Below are 18,721 nucleotides of genomic sequence, written 5' to 3' on the forward strand. Positions count from 1 at the left end.
GCAATGGAGCCTCAGTGCTGGAGCTTCTTTGCTGCTATGTTTCAGCACAGCATCCTTGAGAGCCAGGTTCCTAGGCATAGGATCCTGGGGCATGACACTGCCCTAGCAGGAGCCAAGGAACTCCCATTGGCTTCAATAGGGCTTACTCGTACACAGCTAGGGAAGAATAGGTACCTTAGATGCTGTTCTGTAGGTCTCTGTGTGCTGACCTGTAATATACCAGAAATAACATAGTCATGTCTCTTTGCTGGAGATTCCCAGATACAGTGATCTAATATTGTAGAGATAATACAATTGTGTCTCAATATCTAATAAGTGTTGCTGCAAAGGACAAACAGCTGTTTCTTCCTCAAAAAGCTCTTAAAACGGTGCTGTATTTGCCAGGGAAGAGTAGCCGGCTAGTTCGCCTAAACCCCAATAGGATACTTTGCTCTAGATATGCTTAGCAGGTCAAATTCCACGCTCAGTTTCACCTGTGCAGTCCTCATTGACCTTATTGGCAGTGGCACAGGTATAACAGCACACGTTGACCCTTCTACTTCTGGTTTTCTGTGGACTATGATCGTTCTTAATAGGGCATTGCCCTGACATGGTGTAACATCCCACAGTCGTGCCATGGATGAAGGAGACGACTGTGACACTAGAGATGCATTTTAGACACCATTAGCACTTGCACACTTATTCTGAAGATAACAGTAACCAAGTGCTCCACTCTTTAGCTCAATCCCTTTGATTAGGGCATATGGCCTTGATTAGGCCATGCCCAAGTATGAACCCTACACTTTGTCCAACCTTCATTGTCTTGGATATATTTTTCACTCTGGATACACATCTAGTTTGTCTACTCTTGTATGTTGAAGTTCAGCATGATACACCTAGCAACTGACAAGCCCCAATGCTATTTCTTTATCTGGGTTTAGATCTGGTGAGGTAAATCGTTATGTTTCTTCAAACATGGAGAGCAATCCGATACTTCAGATTAAGAGAGAGCAAATCAAAACTAAAGTGTCTGTGAGAGCATGGTTTGTGTCGTTCTTCAGCAGCAGTTTGCACTGAGATGGGCTGCTTGTCTCTTCAGGTGGGGGAATCCTTAGAAAGAAACAGAGGTAAAGCACAGAAAACAAAGGCATATTAGTGCAATACCCCATCTAAATGAATAGAGAGGAATGTAAAGTGTGACATTTTCCCTCTTATTCAGGAATACACACACAGACATGCACCACAACACAAAATCAGAGACACACAGCTGTGAAATTGTGGTATGAGGGCAAGCTAGGCCTTGGGACTGTTCTTCTCTTGGCCAAACATGGAGGCAGGTCCTATGATAATTGGTTTCCCTCATCCCTTCTTTTGGCTGCCACCATTATGCCCCCCCCGCCCCGCCCCCAGCTGTCCTTTCTTTTCCATCCACGTGCCATGAAAGGGGTGTGCCACGCCCTGCGACAGGCAGCACTGAAAGCGGGCAGTGCAGCTGGCTTCCCCATCTGTCTTTAGAGGAAAGGCCTCATGTAAAGGCTGACAACTCAAGGCAGAGTGTCAGAGGTGAGGCCAAATTTGCTTCTCCTACAGGTTCACCACCCCACCCCCCGGCATCAATGGAACTGCACTGGAATAGCTGAGAGAAGAATATGGCGCATGCTGTTTGACCGTAGAGAGGCAGAATGGTCTATGTGTAGCGCATGGGACTCAGGGAATCAGAGCTGTCATCTTGTCTCTGTGGTTGATTTGCTCAGAGTCATCCACCAAGTAACATCACTGCCCAGTGCCTCAGTTTCTCCACGTGTAAAATGAAGATCATAAGACCAAGTCTACCTCGTTGGAGTGCTGTCAGGCTTAACTGTTCCATGGTTACTTATTAAGTGCTTTGGATGGAAGGTGATATAGACAGGAAAAGGACTGTTATTCCCCCTCACCAGTTCAGCTCCTCCTCCCCCCAGTTTCCCCTATCACCATCTCTGTGTCAGTCCCTCCCCTCCCCTGAGCCATGGTGAAAATGCTGGGCAAAGTAGTGGTTTTGAGAAGTGGATCTATATCCTTGCTATTAGGACCCTGTAACCCTGTTTTTTGTGCTTGGCTGAGAGCACCCTGTGCCTACAGAGGAAAGCTGTGCAGTTCCAAGACTGGCCTGTGCAAGGAGCTAGCACACAGAAATAGGCCCTGGCCCAGCGAATCCAAGTGGGACTTGAAGATCCAGAACGCGCTCTTTCTTATGTGCACAAGCAGTTTTCTCTCTCTCTTCCCCTGGCCGCCTCATTCCAACCCTGAGCTCAGACAGTTGGCAGTATTGCTCACATGTCCCCGTGGTGCCACGCGATGCATCTTTATTTTAGTCTTTCAGCGCTCGGCCTTCCTTCCTGACAGCTGGGTGATGACTCATAAAATAACAAGTGCATCTTCTCAGGGGTTTGAGTGCGAATATTTGAGCTGTGCTCAGTTTCCCTAGGTGGCAAGATGTCACTAGGGTAGGGGAAAGACAGCCGCTGTCAACAGGGCCAGAGGAATTCTAGGGGACACCTCTTCTGATCTTCCCGCTTTAGGAGCATTAGCACATGCCATTTCTCTACATCTCAGTGTCAGCATCCCCTGGAGTGGCCTCTTGCTGGCTGAGTTTGAGTCTTGCATAGCAGCAGCCTGTTGGCCCAGGATCCTCCCATACGTGGCATCTCGTGGGCACATGTAGCCGTGGGAAGGGAGTGCAGCTCGGAGGTGGTCGTCCAGCATAGGGAAAGTGTCCACGCAAGAAACTGCTTGCCTGACACACTAAAGAGTCCTCAGCCAGCCATGGAGGGGAGTGCGCACTGCATCAGAGATCAGCTCAGGGGTGATCTTGCAACTCCTGCTTCCCTGGCCAGTGGGGGCTGTTGCAACGTGGCTGCACGGGGTGAAGGGTGCAGGATGAATAGAAAGGTGAGTGCAGCGGTGTGTGAGCAGAGAGGGTGCAGTCATCAGCCCCTTCACACACTGCTGGGACCAGTCCTGGACTTAGGGCAAACAATAGGCAACAATAGTTAGCCTGGCAGATGTACTTAGGGGCCCCTGTGGGGCCTGGGGGTGCAGGAACATACACTCAGCTGCTCCCAGTGAGCTCAAGGCCTGCACATGAATGCCGCTCTGCAGAACCCATCACAGAGCATTGGCAGAACTAGAATTGGAGCAGCAACTCTTCCACCCCATGCTCCCAGAGCTGGGATTGGGTTACCTGGAGGGCGCCAGCGCGCAGCACCCACCAGAACCCAATCCCAAGTGTAACTGATCTGACATTATCAATAAATGATTTGTGGCCCTGCCCCAGGACTCCACCCTCTGACCCTGCTTCTCTCATGGTTTCTCGTTCAAGGTTTATGAATCACAGGGTCCCGTCCAACCGGAGATACCAGCCAACGGAGTATGAGCACGCAGCGAACTGTGCCACGCACGCCGTGAGTCGCCTTCGCGTTGCCTTGGGGTGTGGGGAGGCACATCGGGCAGGAAGACAGAGGTGTATGGGTCTCGGCTCCCATTGTGTTCCCAGAATGGAAGACAATGCTGGGGCTTGCTCCACTCCCTGTTCCCTTCCACGTGCGTTCAGGAGCCATCACAGGTTGAATGTAAATTACATTTAGGGTTGCATCTTCTGACTGGAGCTCAAGGGCTGGGATGTGCCCAGCTGACACCTGGAGTCTGCACACCCAGTCACTGCACATGCACATGGCCAGGAGCTTGTTTGCAGGAGCTCGCCATGTCTCCTTTGGTCTCTGGTGGCTTTTAAGGAACAGTCAGGGCTCATTGTAAGTGACTCAGATAATCTTGGGTGGCAGTTTGGGTGAAAGTGATCATGAAATGATCAATTGCCCCATTCTAAGGAAAGGAAGGCGTTAGAGCAGCGGAGTGAGGACAATGGACTCCAAAAAAAGCAGACTTTAAGGCTGAGGTGTTTAATGCCTATTTTACTTCAACTTTCACCAAAAAGGTTAATGGTGACCAGATACTCAATACAATTACTATTAACAAGGGGGAAGGAACTCAAGCCAACATAGGGAAAGAACAGGTTAAAGAATATTTAGATATGTTAGATGTATTCAAGTCGGCAGGGCCTGATTAAATTCATCCTAAGAACTAAGGAACTAGCTGATGCAATCTCAGAACCATTACCAATTATCTTCAAGAACTGATGGAGGACGGGTGAGCTCCCAGAGGGCTAGGGAAGGGGGAACATAATATCTATCTTTAAAAAGGGGAGCAAAGAGGAACCCCGGAATTACAGAGCAGTCAGGATACTAGAACAAATTATTAAACAATCAGTTTGTAAGCCCCTAGAGGATACTACGATTACAAGGAATAGCCAGCATGAATTTGTCAAGGATAAATCATGCCAAACCAACCTGTTTTCCTTCTTTGACAGGGTTACTGGCCTAGTGGTTGGGGGAAACAGTAGACATGATATATCTTGATTTTGGATAAGGGTTTTGACACATCACAATCTCATAAGCAAATGGGGGAAATGCGATCTAGATGAATTTACTATAAGGTGGGTGGACAACTGGTTGAAAGACCATATTCAAAGAGTAGTTATCAATAAGGCTACGATTTAATCAAGGGTATTTTTAGTAAAAGTCATGGACGAGTCACGGACAAGAAACAAAAAATGACCTGTCCATGATTTATACCATAAATACCCCTGATTGAATCTTAGGGGGGAGATGCTGGGGGGGGCGGGGAGCCCACAGCACCAGTGGTGGGGGGGGGAACCCCTGGGGGGCCAGCGGCTGCTCTGGCCACCGCCAAGAGTGGAACCCCGGCGGGCCAGTGGCTGCTCCGGCCACCGCCAATGGGGAGCCCCAGGGCCAGCCGCTGCTCTGGCTGCCCCCAGGACCACTGCTCAGGTGGTTCCCGGGGCCAGCCGCATTGGCCGTTGCTCGGGCGGTCCCCGGAACCAGCTGCTCAAGTGGCTGCGAAGCTGCTCCAGCAGCAGCTGGTGTGGCTGTCCCCAGGGCCGCCTGAGCAGCTATCCCCGGGACCAGCTGCTTGGGCGGCCCGGGGGTTAGCCACACCGGCTGCTGCAGAAGTCACGGAGGTCGCAGGAAGTCACAGAATCTGTGACCTCCATGACAGACACGGAGCTCTAGTTATCAATGGTTTGCTGTTGAACTTAAAGGGTGAATATAGGGGGGCCCTCAGGGGTCAGTCTAGGTCTGGTACTCTTCAATATTTTCATTAATGACTCAGATAACGGAACGGAGAGCATGCTTATAAAATTTGCAGGTGGCACCAAACTGGGAGAGATAGCAAGCACTTTGGAAGACAAGATTAGAATTCAAAAGGACCTTGACAAATTGGAAAATTGGTCTGAATTCAACAAGATGAAATTCAATTAAGATTAGTGCAAAGTACTACACTTAGGAAGGAAAACTCAAATGCACAACCACAAAATGGGCAATAACTGGTTGCCAGATGGTAGATGGCTAGATGGTAGTATGCTGAGGGGTTACAGTGGGTCACAAATTGAATATGAGTCAACACGGTGATGCAGTTGCAAAAAAGGCTAATCTCATTCTGGGGTGTATGAACAGAAGCGTTGTACGTAAGACACAGGAGGTAACTGTCTTGCTCTACTTGGCCTTGGTGAGGCCCCAGCTGGAGCACTGTGACCAATTCTGGGCACCACACTTTGGGAAAGATTTGGACAAATTGGAGAGAGTCCAGAGGAGAGCAACAAAAATGATAAAAGGTTTAAAACCCTGACCTATTAGGAAAAGTAAAAAAAAACAAAAACAGGCATGTTTAGTCTTGAGAAAAGAAGACTGAGGGGGGACCTGATAATGGTCAAATATGTTAAGGGCTGTTAGAAAGAGGACTGTGATCAATTGTTTTCCTTGTCCACTGAAGATGTAATGGGCTTAATCTGCAGCAAGGGAGATTTAGGTTAGATATTAGGAAAAACTTTCTAATCCTAAAGGTAGTTAAACTCTGGAATAGGCTTCCAAGGGAGGTTGTGGAATCCCCATTGTTGGAAGTTTTTAAGAACAGGTTCGACATACACCTATCAGGGATGGTCTAGATTTACTTGGTCCTGCCTCAGCGCAGGGATCTGGACTTGATGACTTCTTGAGGTCCCTTCCAGCCCTATGCTTCTAGGATTCTAAGATCTTGAAAGCAGTTTGAATGAGCGGACGGCAAGCAGGAGCTGTGACTCCGATGCTGACATAATGGGGGATCTGAGACACTTTTATAACTGGGCTTTATACATCCCTGCATCCAAGTTGATTGGAACAGGATGGGGAGCTCTCATCCCGCCAGCCAAGGAGGAGGGGAAGCTGTGGGGCAAACCCACTCCCCTGACCACCCCCTTGCTTTGACCCCTGCTTGCATCAAGGTGTTTTTTTTTCTCCCCCACCCATTTTGCTTCATGTGGTGAAGTTATTTGGTTAGAAAACCAAAGTGTTTTGCTAAGAACTGCTCACGCTGGACACCCCTACGGTCTCCGTGAAAATGGAACATTCCTTTTTCACAGCAGGAGATGGCCGTTGTGGCAAGATAAGAGGGCCTGGCATTGTTGGGGAATGGAAGGATCTGATTGGCTGAGAGTGAGGTAAGTAAGGCAATAACATGTGGCAGGGCGTGGCATGTAACATGAGGCTATCTCACCTCTGGTGCATGGGGAGGCACGAGGCTTCGCGTCCCCAGCACCGGAGGGATGGGGTGTGACCTTATAACCCACACCCAGGTGGCTGAGTGTCTTTATTTTTCTAAGCCTGAACGTTTGTTTTTAAGCCACGCCTGCTTTATGGGCCCAATCCCACAGCCCTGAGTCAAGAAAATCTCCCACTGGCTGCAGGAGAATTCTGGAGGTGCTAGGATCAGGCAGGGCTGGACTCAATTGCAGCATCTGATATTAGCAAGGTTTTTAGAGTGCACTTTCTCGTGAAGAAGCCCTTGCCTTTTGGGAATGCTTCCCCACGACTTTGAAAATACATTGCGTTTTGGAGATTAGAGCCTGACCCAAAGTCAGTTGAAGCCAATGGGAAGACTCCCATTGGCTTCAATGGCCATTGGATAGGGCCTTAAATAAGGTGTAGAAAAGGGCCTACAGATTGCAGGTGGCATCAGAATAAGAAACCTAAAGACACCTGTTCCAGGTATCTTCTCCCACGCAGCTATTCTCTGGGGCTCTCTCAGGAGCTAAATGAAGGAGACAGAGCCTTGCTTTGGGCAGTTTCCATTCGAATGGCTGGCTGTGTTGTGTCTGACAGACAGTGCATTCAGTAGCAACTATCAGATGCTAAATATCAGGAAGAACTCCTTGAGATTGAGCTCTATGGAGTCATCTCTCCAAGAGAAGTGGTGGCAGCTCCATTGCATGGGATTGTTAAAACTATACTGGGCGCAGTACCAGGAAATGTAAGGAACTGCCCTCCATTGATGGGGAGATAGGGTGGGTGCCCTGAGAAGCTTTTTCCAAATTTGAGTTCTGTGACTGAGTAGCAGAGGAGCAGGAACTGAACACATCCCTGCAACTTCTGGGCTTTAGCCACTTGGCCATGTTCTGTCCCCTGGAAGCAGTATGTGAACAGCTTAGGGAAGCTTCGGGCCCTAGGCAGGTATATCAATTGGTCTTGTTTTTTCTAAATCATTGTGAGAAGCCCTTTCTTAGTCAGCAATTAGCCCCATGGATACCATCCAATTGATGAGGCCATGGAGGACCAAATGGTGTGGTTATCATGTGATAACGCCATAGCTAGGAGCCAATCAGATTGCTTCATTTTTCCAACACCCATTTTGAAAGCCCTAGATGACACCTTAGAAGCTCATGCATTTTGTATGGCTATGGGTGACCTGGTGGTTGTGCTGTTCCTCCAGGGGCACTCGCTAAGGTACAGACTGTTCAGCAGTTTTGACTAAGCAAACTCTGTTATTTATCCCCCTACCCAGACCCCCGGGGTAAATTGGGCAGGAAGCCTCTTTTCTTAGATTTACAACAGGATCCTCTTCTTCCTGCTTGGTGGGAATGAGGCAAATGAAAAATAAAAGGAATGAAGGGAAATCTGTGATCTCTAAGCACATCAGAGTAGAGAGAAGGGGTAGCGGGAGAGGGCTATCTCTGACATGTAATGCCCTAAGCCCCTTCTGGGAGGGGCTGTCTCTGATCTCTACCCCTCTGTGCCTCCTCTGTCCCATATGGGGAGGGGACTTCCTGCACAACTCTAATCTCAAAAGTTTCCTGAGCCCCACCCTTGGAGGGGGCTCTGCTCACAGTCTTCTCTGGCAGCGATGTTGGGGACTGGTGTACCTGTTGTGGCAAGTGGGGTCTGAAATCGTGTAAATAATACAGAGCAGTGCCTGTCCCAGCCTCTGTCCCTCAGCTGGGCTGGACAGATTCATCCATAGATGAGGAACCATCTGAAAGGAAATCAGGGATAATAGTTATGACATAGAATAGTTATTCTATAAAAGCCTTCTCTAAATGAATGAGCCAGAGACAGCCAATGGAGTTCTTCTCCCTTCCAGTTCTGGATCATCCCCAGCATCCTGGGCAGCTCCATCCTCTACATCCTCTCAGATGACCATTGGGAGACCATCTCAGCCTGGATATATGGGTTTGGCTTGTCTGGCCTCTTCACTGTCTCCACCATCTTTCACACCATCTCCTGGAAGAAGAGACACCTCAGGTAGCAAAGCCATTTGTCACTACAGGCCCTGTTCTCTGGGGGCAAATAGAGAAGGGCTGTGAAGGCAGAGATAGAAACAGCCAGGTAATTAGGACTTCCATGGGCAGGACAAAGAGCTAAAAATGACACACATCCCCTCAGCATTTTTCTGATCAGTTTGTGTGGGCTTCTACCTCCCCATTAATCACGCCAGCACCTGTGCGCCCTCTTCTTCCCACACTCTCTTACTGAACACACAGTTATTAGGGCTAGTTGAAAATGATCCCGTCAAACTGTTTATTAGCTCTGCCACCCACTAGCTAGTGTGGGTGCAAGCCACTGCCTTCTGCTGGACAATTGGGAAATTGGGGTTTCAACTAAATGAAATAGTTCACAAAAAGTATCTTCTTTCTGTAGAAAATTTAGTTTTTTCATTGAAAAATCTGATGCCCCCAAACCGAAATATTTTGGCCAAAAATAAAAAAAATTGAATTCAGAAATGCTGCTATGGTGCCTCATGGGAGTTGCAGATCAGTTGCCTGATGTCCCCATTCTCCTCTATGGGCTAAGCTCTCATGATGCACTGTGGCTAGCAGTTCCTATGATGTACTGTCTCTCCTTTCCAAGAGGAGACACCTTGGTGCATCATGGGAGATGTAGTCTGACTGGGGAACCTGACCTGTAGAGAAGGATGGGAGCAAGAGGCACCCAAATCACAATCCCCATGTCGCATCTCAGCAGAATTTCTACATCAAAGTATTTTGATTTTCAGACAAAATATTTGTATATTTGAATTTTTACTGAAAAAAATCACAGTTTTCCACATTAAAAAAAAATCTACCAATTTTAATATTCATTGTAAACTGGGGAAGGGATTAGATACTGAGATGATTCATAAACCTCTGGAGACCTAAGTGCTAGCCCAGTTTAGGACGTCAGTTATAATAAATCCTTAGCTATTTGAGAATTCTGTTTGCCTCTGTTCTGCACCATGTGGCTTCTCAGAGATGGCCTGATATCAGATCCTCATCTTCCACAGGCCCCTACTTCTCAAGAACTGTTAGTGGTTAGCCACCTAGGGCCTCTGACACACAGCTGAGCAGTTCTGATTCTTTTCAGTAGAGGGCAGTGGCTCGCACACAGTACTGTACACAGTACTGTATCTACTTGATAGCCGAGTCAATTTAACCTGATCCCCTATGACCACTTAAAATATCCAGAGCATTGGGCTCGATTGGCGATCTCTGGTGACTGGAGGTTTTTCGCCTTCCTCCGCAGCATAGGGCAGGGGTCGCAGGCTGGAAGATTCTGTTGTGGGTGAGTCAGCTTTTCTGGCCTGCATCATGCGGGAGGTCAGACTAGATGACCATATTGGTCCCTTCTGACCTTAAAGTCTATGAGTCTATGAGTCTATGAGGAGACGCCTGCTAGCAGCAGAACAGGGATACTGCAGGTCAGTATCAAAGTGCAGAGAGGCAGAAGAAGCTTTGCACAGCACCATATCTAGTGCCCACCCATGCTATCAAGTCTTTAAGAATCATTATATTCATCTCATTGATCAACACGTTGCATCTTAGCATTTATTTAGTTCCCCGAATAAATCCATTTGCTCCCCCCTGGCCGGCTCAGCATGCTATAACTCCCTGCATGTGTTTGTCTGTCCCCGCTCTAGAACAGTGGAGCACTGCCTGCATATGTTTGACCGGATGGTGATCTACTTCTTCATAGCAGCATCGTATGCCCCCTGGTGAGTTCACTGTGTAATAGCAGGCTGGTCTCTATTGGGGTGGAGGAGAAGGAATTCAGAAAATAGTCTCACACTTTACATCCCGATTAAAAGTTTTAAAAAATTAAAAAAACATCTTGAAGCAAAAGTCCCACTCCTGCATTTTAGCCCTGGCTAAACTCTGTCCGAAGTCCATGGCTGTACATGCTCAATGCCTCTAAAAACCAGGCCACTGATTTAGGTGCCTAGGTTTGGATTGCGGGAGCTAAATGGACACCCAGATTTGAAAAGTCTAGCCCCTTTGCCTTGCCTGAGGCTGGACAGCAAGCATTTGGCCCAGAACTCAGGAATTCCTGGTGTCTTGGCATTACCAACCCAAGAATCGTGAATCAGGACCTGAAGAATCCTGAGATTTAAAAAAATAATAAATGTGAGGCCTTTTTATTGGCCTTTTGAGCCTTTAGGGTTTATGGTTTTCAAGCTTCATCCACAACCAGAGCACCAGAAAGTTACTTATTTTTTTAAATGAAAGCTAAGATTCTCACATAATCACGTGGCGTCAGGACCTGGGGCGTTAAGAAGAACACGAAATATTATAGATTCAGGAATAAAACCACAAGAGTTGGCAACAATGCTGGTCCCGTGCTCAGTCTATTAGACCACACTTTCCTAGATCACAGCACTCTCCACCCACTGCTCACACAGTACCCCAAGATTGGCCATCAACCTTAGATTCACTCAGAACTCTGCCATAGAAAGTCTGGGGACATTTGCTTCCCAACTCACCTCCGGCACAAGCAGGCCATCACAGACTGATTTTATCCAGAATAAGGTGAGGAAAGCTGTTCCTTCAGCAGCACTGGTGATTATTCCGAAACTGGGCATCATATTTATCCTCAAATAGTCCTTTATTTGTAAGACAGGCTGGCAGGGCTCTGGCTTTGCTGGGTCTCTGCTGCCTTCTAGAATTTTAGAAATAGAAGGATGAGAGAGCTTCCTGGGGTGCCAGCAATGTGAGCTTCCTCACAGCAGTGCCCTAGGGTGCCAGCAATGTGAACTTCCTGTATGTTTCAATTTCCTTTCTTTTTTGGAGGCTTTCTCTCCTCCCTGCACTCCCGCATCCATCAGTTACTGCCTCTCAGCATAGATTTCAAACCCGCTGCTTCCCCGGTTGGTTTCTCATGGCCAGCTGTTGTTCTCTGCTTCATGATGGCTCTTTCATCTTTCGGTCTCTATGGTTTTTTTTCCAGGTTGAACCTACGGGAGTTGGGTCCCTGGGCCTCCCACATGCGCTGGATCATCTGGATCATGGCATCTATCGGAACCATCTATGTTTTCTTCTTCCATGAGCGGTGAGCTTGTCTAGCCTCTGCCAGTCTGTCTGTCATTCAAGGGGACTGCACAGCCTCCCCTTCCTCCCCCTGCCCTGTTTTCAACATGAGTGGGCAGCAAGAAGGGAGCAAGTATGCCCTGAAGCAGTCCCCTGTGCATTCCCTGAGCCACAGACCCTCCCCACATTCCCCCTGCACCACCAGGGGCTCAGGCCAGTCACTAGATGCCATCGTTTAGCTTTCAATCAGCAATGGAACTTGATCAAGATGTGTGCGGCAGTTACACAATTCTTCCACTGGGTGGCAGCAGACAGCAAAAAGTGGCATACTGCTTCTAAGCTCACAGCCAGAGTGAGTTCTTAATAGAGCCAGGGCCGTTTTCTGACCAAGGAGCATGTACCTGCAGAGCACTACACATAACCCTAGGCAGCGTGTCAGTGCCCTGGCCGGGCCCCCAACACAGTCAGTACGAAGCGCCAGGAAGGGAACTGCTCTATTACACTTAGAATATTCCTGACCCTTTGCATTGCTACCGGGCCTCCATCCACCCATCCCGATGCACTCCGTAAACCAGTGGTTCTCAAACTTATTTGATCAGGCCCCCCTTCTCAGGGCCGCCCAGAGGTGGGGGGGCAAGTGGGGCAATTTGCCCCGGGCCCCGCAGGGGCCCCCATGAGAATATAGTATTCTAGAGTATTGCAACTTTTTTTATGGAAGGGGCCCCCGAAATTGCTTTGCCCCAGGCCCCCTGAATCCTCTGAGCGGCCCTGCCCCTTCTTTGTGTCTGTAGTCGTTTACGCCCTTCCCCCCGGCACACACAAGTACATAGCCGCCACCCAGCTTTGAAGGCAGAGCGGAGAGCAGCAGCGGCCTGCCAGGTGCCAGGCTTTGAAGGCAGAGCGGAGAGCAGCGGCCTGCCGGGCACCTGGCTCTGAAGGCAGAGCGGAGAGCAGTAGCGGCTGCCTGCCGGACGCCCACTCTGAAGGCAGAGCGGAGAGCAGCTGCCTGCCGGGCGCCTGGCTCTGCAGGCAAAGCGGAGAGCAGTGGCCTGCCGGGCACCCAGCTCTGAAGGCAGAGCGGAGAGCAGTGGCCTGCCGGGCACCCAGCTCTGAAGGCAGCACCATGCCAGCAGCAGCGCAGAAGTAAGGGAGGCAATGTGAAGAGTGATATTTGTCAACATGATCTTAGCCTGACAACCCTCTGTGAGGTAGAACTTGACATCTGCATTTTGGAGGGTGGTTTTGCAGAAAAGGCGACTGTGGCCCAGAAGAGTTAAATGACCTGGTTCAGGTCATACAGTGAGTCAGTGGTAGGGACTGATTTAGTACCCAGGTGTCCTGGCTCCCAGACCTGTGTTTTAATCACAACATCATTCTTCTTCCCTGTCACAGAGCGAGCTCAGGCACTCGGCTCCTGGAGGCAGGGCTGGGCAATGCATAGCCTTCCCCTGAAATAACCATTATCCAGCTAAACCCCCAGATCATTATCCTGTACCTGCCTGGCAAAATGTTACCCCATGGAATGTACTTTGCATATGTAACTTTTTATGATACGTATGGTAAGATACTAGGCACTGATCCTCCACCCAGCTTTAATGGGACTTTGCAGGAATGCAGGGCTTTGCTCGCATGGGGTCAGTTCAGGCTCGGGGCCCTGCTTTGTGAGTTCTTTGGGGCAGGGACTGGGCCTTCTCCTGGCTAGCACATAGTAGGCTGTACCATCAGGGCTGGCGCAACCCATTAGGTGACCTAGGCGGTCGCCTAGGGCGCTAACATTTGGGGGGCGGCGACCGCGGTGGGCGCGGCGGCCGGATCTTCGGCCGCCCCAGTCGGCGGCGGCATTTTGGGGGCGGGACCTTCCGCCGCCTCTGTCGGGGGCGGCATTTCGGGGGCGGGACCTTCCGCCGCCTCTGTCGGGTGTGGCATTTCGGGGCGGGACCTTCCGCTGCCTAGGGCAGCAAAAAAGCTGGCGGCGCTCCTGTGTACCATAACACAAAAATGGTGTCTCTGAGTCAATACAAATACACAGAAGTTGTCAGGATACTCCCACAAGTACGTACTCTGCACGCAGGCAGGCATCAACCCGGACTCACTGCGCCTGCTCAGGCAGACGCACCTCTAACAATGGTTCAGTGCACCCGCTTAGTTGTCTGGGAACTCTGAGGGGAAAAGCCCCTCCTTGGGGGACAGGTAATGGGGCTCAGTCTCATTTAACCTGCCCTATCATCATGACGGGGGCCGGGGATCCTCCTTAAGCTCTCAGATCCAATTCCAACAGTGCCTAGAAGGCGGTTCCAGCAAGGGGAGGGGGAGGAACATTACAGATGAGCGGGAAAGGGGAATACAGGACTGGGGGGGGGGGAGGGAGGTGACATGGGAAAATGCCAGTTCACCTTCACTAGAATGCTTACAGGGAGACCTGCAGGGAACCCTGGCTTGTTCCTTAGGGATTTCCTCTCCAGATCCCTCTTCAAAACACAGCTTCAAGCACTCCTCCCGGTCTTCTCCTGACCAGCCATCCCCTCACCTGGCCTCTCCTGAGATCTGTCCTGGGTCTTCCTTGTCTGTGTGGATGGCCGGCACTGTGGGGCGGGGTCTGGGTCTGCAAAACGCACTGGACGTGTGTGGTGCGATAGAAATGATTCATTGCACTAAGAGTGGCGCCTCCTCCCTGGAGCAGGGAAGCTGTGGTTTTAAAGCATTTGATTAAACCATTCCCTCGGTGCCCTGCCACCACTGAGCCTGTCTTTCTCCCTCACAGGTACAAGCTGGTGGAGCTGGTGTGCTACGTAATCATGGGATTCTTCCCCGCCCTAGTGATCCTTTCGATGGTAAGTGACTCGGCTCAATGCGCTGCTCCCTGTCCTCTGAAGAGCCTGGGCCACAGCTGGAAGGATTTCTCTAGTGCAGAGGTGGGCAAACTACGGCCCCGGGGGCCACCTCTGGCCCTCCAGACATTTTAATCCGGCCGTCAAGCTCCCACCGGGGAGCGGGGTCAGGGTATTGCCCCACTCTACACGGCTCCCAGAAGCAGCAGCATGTCCCCACTCCGGCTCCTAAGCGTAGGGGCAGCCAGGGAGCTCCGCACGCTGCCCCCACCCAAGCGCCAGCCCCACAGCTCCCATTGGCTGGGAACCACAGCCAATGAGAACTGCAGGGGCGGTGCCTGCGCACAGGGCAGTGCGCAGAGCAGGTTGGCCGCGCCTCCGCATAGGAGCCGGAGGGGGGACATGCCACTGTTTCTGGGAGCTGCTTGAGGTAAGCCCCTGACCCCGTCCCATGCCCCAACCCCCTGCCCCAGCCCCGATCCCCCTCCCACCCTCTGAACTCCTCGGTCTCAGCCCAGAGCACCCTCCTGCACCCCCAACTCCTCATTCCAGCCCCACCCCAGAACCCGCATCCCCAGCCGGAGCCCTCCTGCCCTCCTGCACCCCAACTCCTAATTTCGTGAGCACTCATGGCCTGCCATACAATTTCCATACCCAGATGTGGCCCTCGGGCCAAAAAGTTTCCCCACCCCAGTCTAGTGTGACTCCCTGCCGTTAAATGCCTGCCGTGTACTGTACGGGGCGCCCACTTCTCAAACTTGCATGGCTCCATCGGGGCATTTGGACTCTCAAAGTGGCCCTTGGCCATCCCAACATCCCTTTTGAGTGGAACTAGGCTCCCTAAACTAGGCTCAGAGCTTAGGCTCCTTTTGGGGGGAGCGGTCCCATATAAAGGTGAAATACTGGGCCGAATCCCTGCTGGCTGATGTGGGAGCGACACGCCGGTGGGGCTGTTTGCCCTCTCACTCCAGCCATTGGTGCCGCTATTCCGTCTCAGCTGTGCCCGAAGGAGAGGGCACTGCAATAGAGTCAGTGCAGCATCCCCACCGCTGACCCTTATCTTTCCTTGTATTTGCGAACAGCCGAACCGAGATGGCCTCTTGGAGCTGATGGCTGGTGGGCTTTTTTACTGCCTGGGCACGGTGTTCTTCAAGAGCGACGGGCGCATCCCCTTTGCCCATGCCATCTGGCACCTCTTTGTGGCAACCGGAGCGGGCATCCACTACTATGCCATTTGGTGGTACCTCTACCGGCCCGACGCGCTGGAGGCCAAGACGTCCAGATAAGAGCCCCCAATGACACGGGACATGCAAATCGGCACTTGGGGGCAGATTTCCCAAGAAGCTTGGCTCTGATTCCTGCCGGAAAGCCATTCCCAGGGCCCGCTCCCCTGATGGGAGGGAGTCTCTGGTGTCCGTCTCCAGCCAATCTCACGCAGACGGAAGAGCCCGAAAGGTTTATTTTAAACTGATTTTAACCTTGTATAGTGTTCGGTTGTTAGGCAAATGTTTCGTAACAAAATGAACAGCTAATGGGGTTGCTGGCGGAGCGGACTGACCCGACCAGGGCAATGGTCTTTGTACTAAGGCTTTGTTCACATGGTCCCGAACAACCTTGAAACTTGCAAAACCCTTGTCCAGATGGGAGCCCCGAACCAGCAGGAGCCCAGTCTCTGCAGTTCTGGCTGCTGGACCCTCTGGCGGCTTTCAAGGGGAGAGGCTACCCTTAGATAGAAGCTGTTAGCTCCAGGAGGGACACTGGAGGCTGGTGATGCATGAAGGTGGATAGGCAGAATGGACACTTAACACCAGAGAACACCACCAGGATAAGAGCATAAGGTACCAGGTTTGTTTCCCACTCTAACGAGCTTCCACTGGCAGATAGTTAAGGGGACATCTTCTTAAACAAGGCTCCTTGATTCTGCCCAGAAAGAAGAGCAGGCAGGAGATGTCAGACCTCACATGTCTGTCATCTGATGGGGCTCTTTTTTAGGGTTTTTTTTCCTTAAAGGGCTAGCCCCCCGCTCCCTCCGCCCCCACTGTACAACTAACTTCAGGGAAAGCAGGTTCTTGTAGCAGCAGACGAGCAAGGTGAACCTGAGCTTGGTTTAACCAGGGGCAGTTAAGATCACGTTTCCCCGGCCCACAGCGTTCTGAAGGCAGAGAGTGGGGCTGGAAAAGAGGTTCTGGGTTTGGCCAGTCTGTAGCAGCGGGATAAAATCTTAGTGTGGGGTCTGATTGGGATCCCAAGTGTGGAGGTGGGATGCAAAGGGAGTCAGGGAGGCTGCCTCACCCTAGGATGAGTTACCACTCATAGGACCAAGTTTAACTCTGGCCCGGGGACCGACTGGCCCTGGGGCTGAATTCCCTTTTTGAATACAGCTGCCAGTGTCGCAATCTGCCAGAGAAGGAGCAGGGCTGGCCGTTCCTAGGTTTCTGTAGGGAGAGTTGTTTCCATTGACATTTTAAATCTCGTTTCTGTAGAGTGGGGAGGATTCGCACGCTGTATCCCTGTGCACAGCTCTTTAGCTGTATCCAGAGGAAACCGCTCCCATTCTAGGGCTTTCATCACTCTTGTTTCCACGCAGAGATTTCGGTGTGTACGTCTATGCAGCGCAAAGAGACCCATGCCAGCAAGTCTCAGAGCCTGGGTCGACTGACTCCGGCTCGCGCTGCAGGGCTAAACATAGCAGTGTGGACATTCAAGTGCGGGCTGGAGCCTGGGCTCTGAGACCCTCCCCCCTTGCAGGGTTTCAGAGCCCAGGCCCAGCTCAAACAGCTGCCTCCCCAGCCCCCATCGGTTGACTCTGGCTCTGAGACTTGCTGCTGTGGGGTTTTTAGCTGTGTAGATGTATCCTTAGTGATTTCACTCCTTCTGTATCCTTTAGAAAGGATCTGTACATGCAAAGGTGTCTATTCTTCTCTGCTCTCCTCCTGCTGCTGGGTGAGGATCCCTTATATTGCCACAGACCCTCTAGTTACTAAGGGGGTGTCAAAATGCGCATGGTTAGCATGCCAGAACAGTGGGCTAAGCACCAGCAGTTTCTGTTGACTTCTACTAAGGTTGCAGGTCCGCAGCACTTTGGAAAATCTGTGTCGTCCAAGGCTTCGGTATGCAGCAAATAGGACAGGGGTGAAAGTGAGCCGGGACGGGCCGGTACGGTGTACCGGTAAGAAGCCGGTACCGGCCCGTATGCAGCCCACGTTAACGTCATTGCCCCTTTTGCCCACCCCAGGCCGCCGACAGGGCGGGGAAAAAGGGCAGCGCCCCAGGGCCAGCGATTTAAAAGGGTCCGGGGCTCCCGGCCACCACCGCTGCTACCGCGGCAGCGGCCGGAGCCCTGGGCCCTTTTAAATCGCAGCTGGAGCCCCAGGTGGCAGGGGCCAGGCAGTGCAGATTGGCTGGCTGGGGGAGGCTGACCCCCCCCCAGCCCTGCCCCTTCCACCTGAGGCCCCGCCCCTTCTGGGGGCCGGAGCTGACCCCCGTACCGGTAAGAATTTATTATGCTTTCACCCCAGAAATAGGGTCTGGTGAAGGGGTAACCTGGGGGTAGGGGTCCTGGGGAATCAGTTCAGTGGGAACCCCAAATTCCAAGGGTGTCTCTTGGCTGGGGTAGGGATTTGGCCTCCATGCCCTGGGATTCAATTTTTTACCCTAGTTCCCAGGCCTTAGTTACAGAAGGGAGATAGGAGAGAGTTTCACTAACAGAACCAGGGCAGGCCTGGAACCCTGCACTTTCTCCCCAGGATTTGAGGTTTGTTTTAAGTGTTTAATCAGATCACAGAAAATTCCTAACATCCCCTGTCCCCAAATGCTGCTGAATGCTAACGTCTTAGTTTATGTAACAAAGCAAACAAGCCATCGCCCCTGCTAGCCTCAGAGTGACCCCCCGGCTATGGAATGGAGATGGTTATTCCAGCAGCGCATCTGCCCTCACCAGCGCTCTGCAATCCAAAGACCAGCTGAACTGATAAGCTTCCAGCTGGAGCCATCTATTTTATCTGCAGCTGCAATACCTCAACTGGCCACATGTGGATGAGGGGGCAGCACTGAGGTGGGACCCCAGTGCTTGAAATGAACACTGCCCAGGTTTGCTCGCGAACGATATGATCTATAAAAGCACTTTGTGATTGGAGGGCCCAGGGTCAACAAAGCCTTACATGTGACTGAAACTTGAATCCATTCCAGGACTCCCTAGAGTCCCTGAGCACTG

The 18,721-nt window shown here is 51.2% G+C and overlaps 1 protein-coding gene across 1 annotated transcript in view; it reads left to right on the forward strand.

Moving 5' to 3' along the window:
- MMD2 (monocyte to macrophage differentiation associated 2) overlaps positions 1 to 15,794 on the forward strand; it is a 39,645-nt gene extending 23,851 nt beyond the window's left edge. Inside the window, exons 2-7 of the mRNA XM_065411977.1 lie at positions 3,338 to 3,419; positions 8,485 to 8,645; positions 10,297 to 10,371; positions 11,601 to 11,702; positions 14,442 to 14,511; positions 15,591 to 15,794. Coding sequence (XP_065268049.1) covers positions 3,338 to 3,419; positions 8,485 to 8,645; positions 10,297 to 10,371; positions 11,601 to 11,702; positions 14,442 to 14,511; positions 15,591 to 15,794 — 694 coding nt within the window. The remainder of the gene's footprint in view (positions 1 to 3,337; positions 3,420 to 8,484; positions 8,646 to 10,296; positions 10,372 to 11,600; positions 11,703 to 14,441; positions 14,512 to 15,590) is intronic.
- Positions 15,795 to 18,721: the final 2,927 nt, after the last annotated feature.

The sequence above is a fragment of the Emys orbicularis genome, chromosome 10 (assembly GCF_028017835.1).
Source record: "Emys orbicularis isolate rEmyOrb1 chromosome 10, rEmyOrb1.hap1, whole genome shotgun sequence".
In the NCBI taxonomy this organism is placed as follows: Eukaryota; Metazoa; Chordata; order Testudines; family Emydidae; genus Emys; species Emys orbicularis.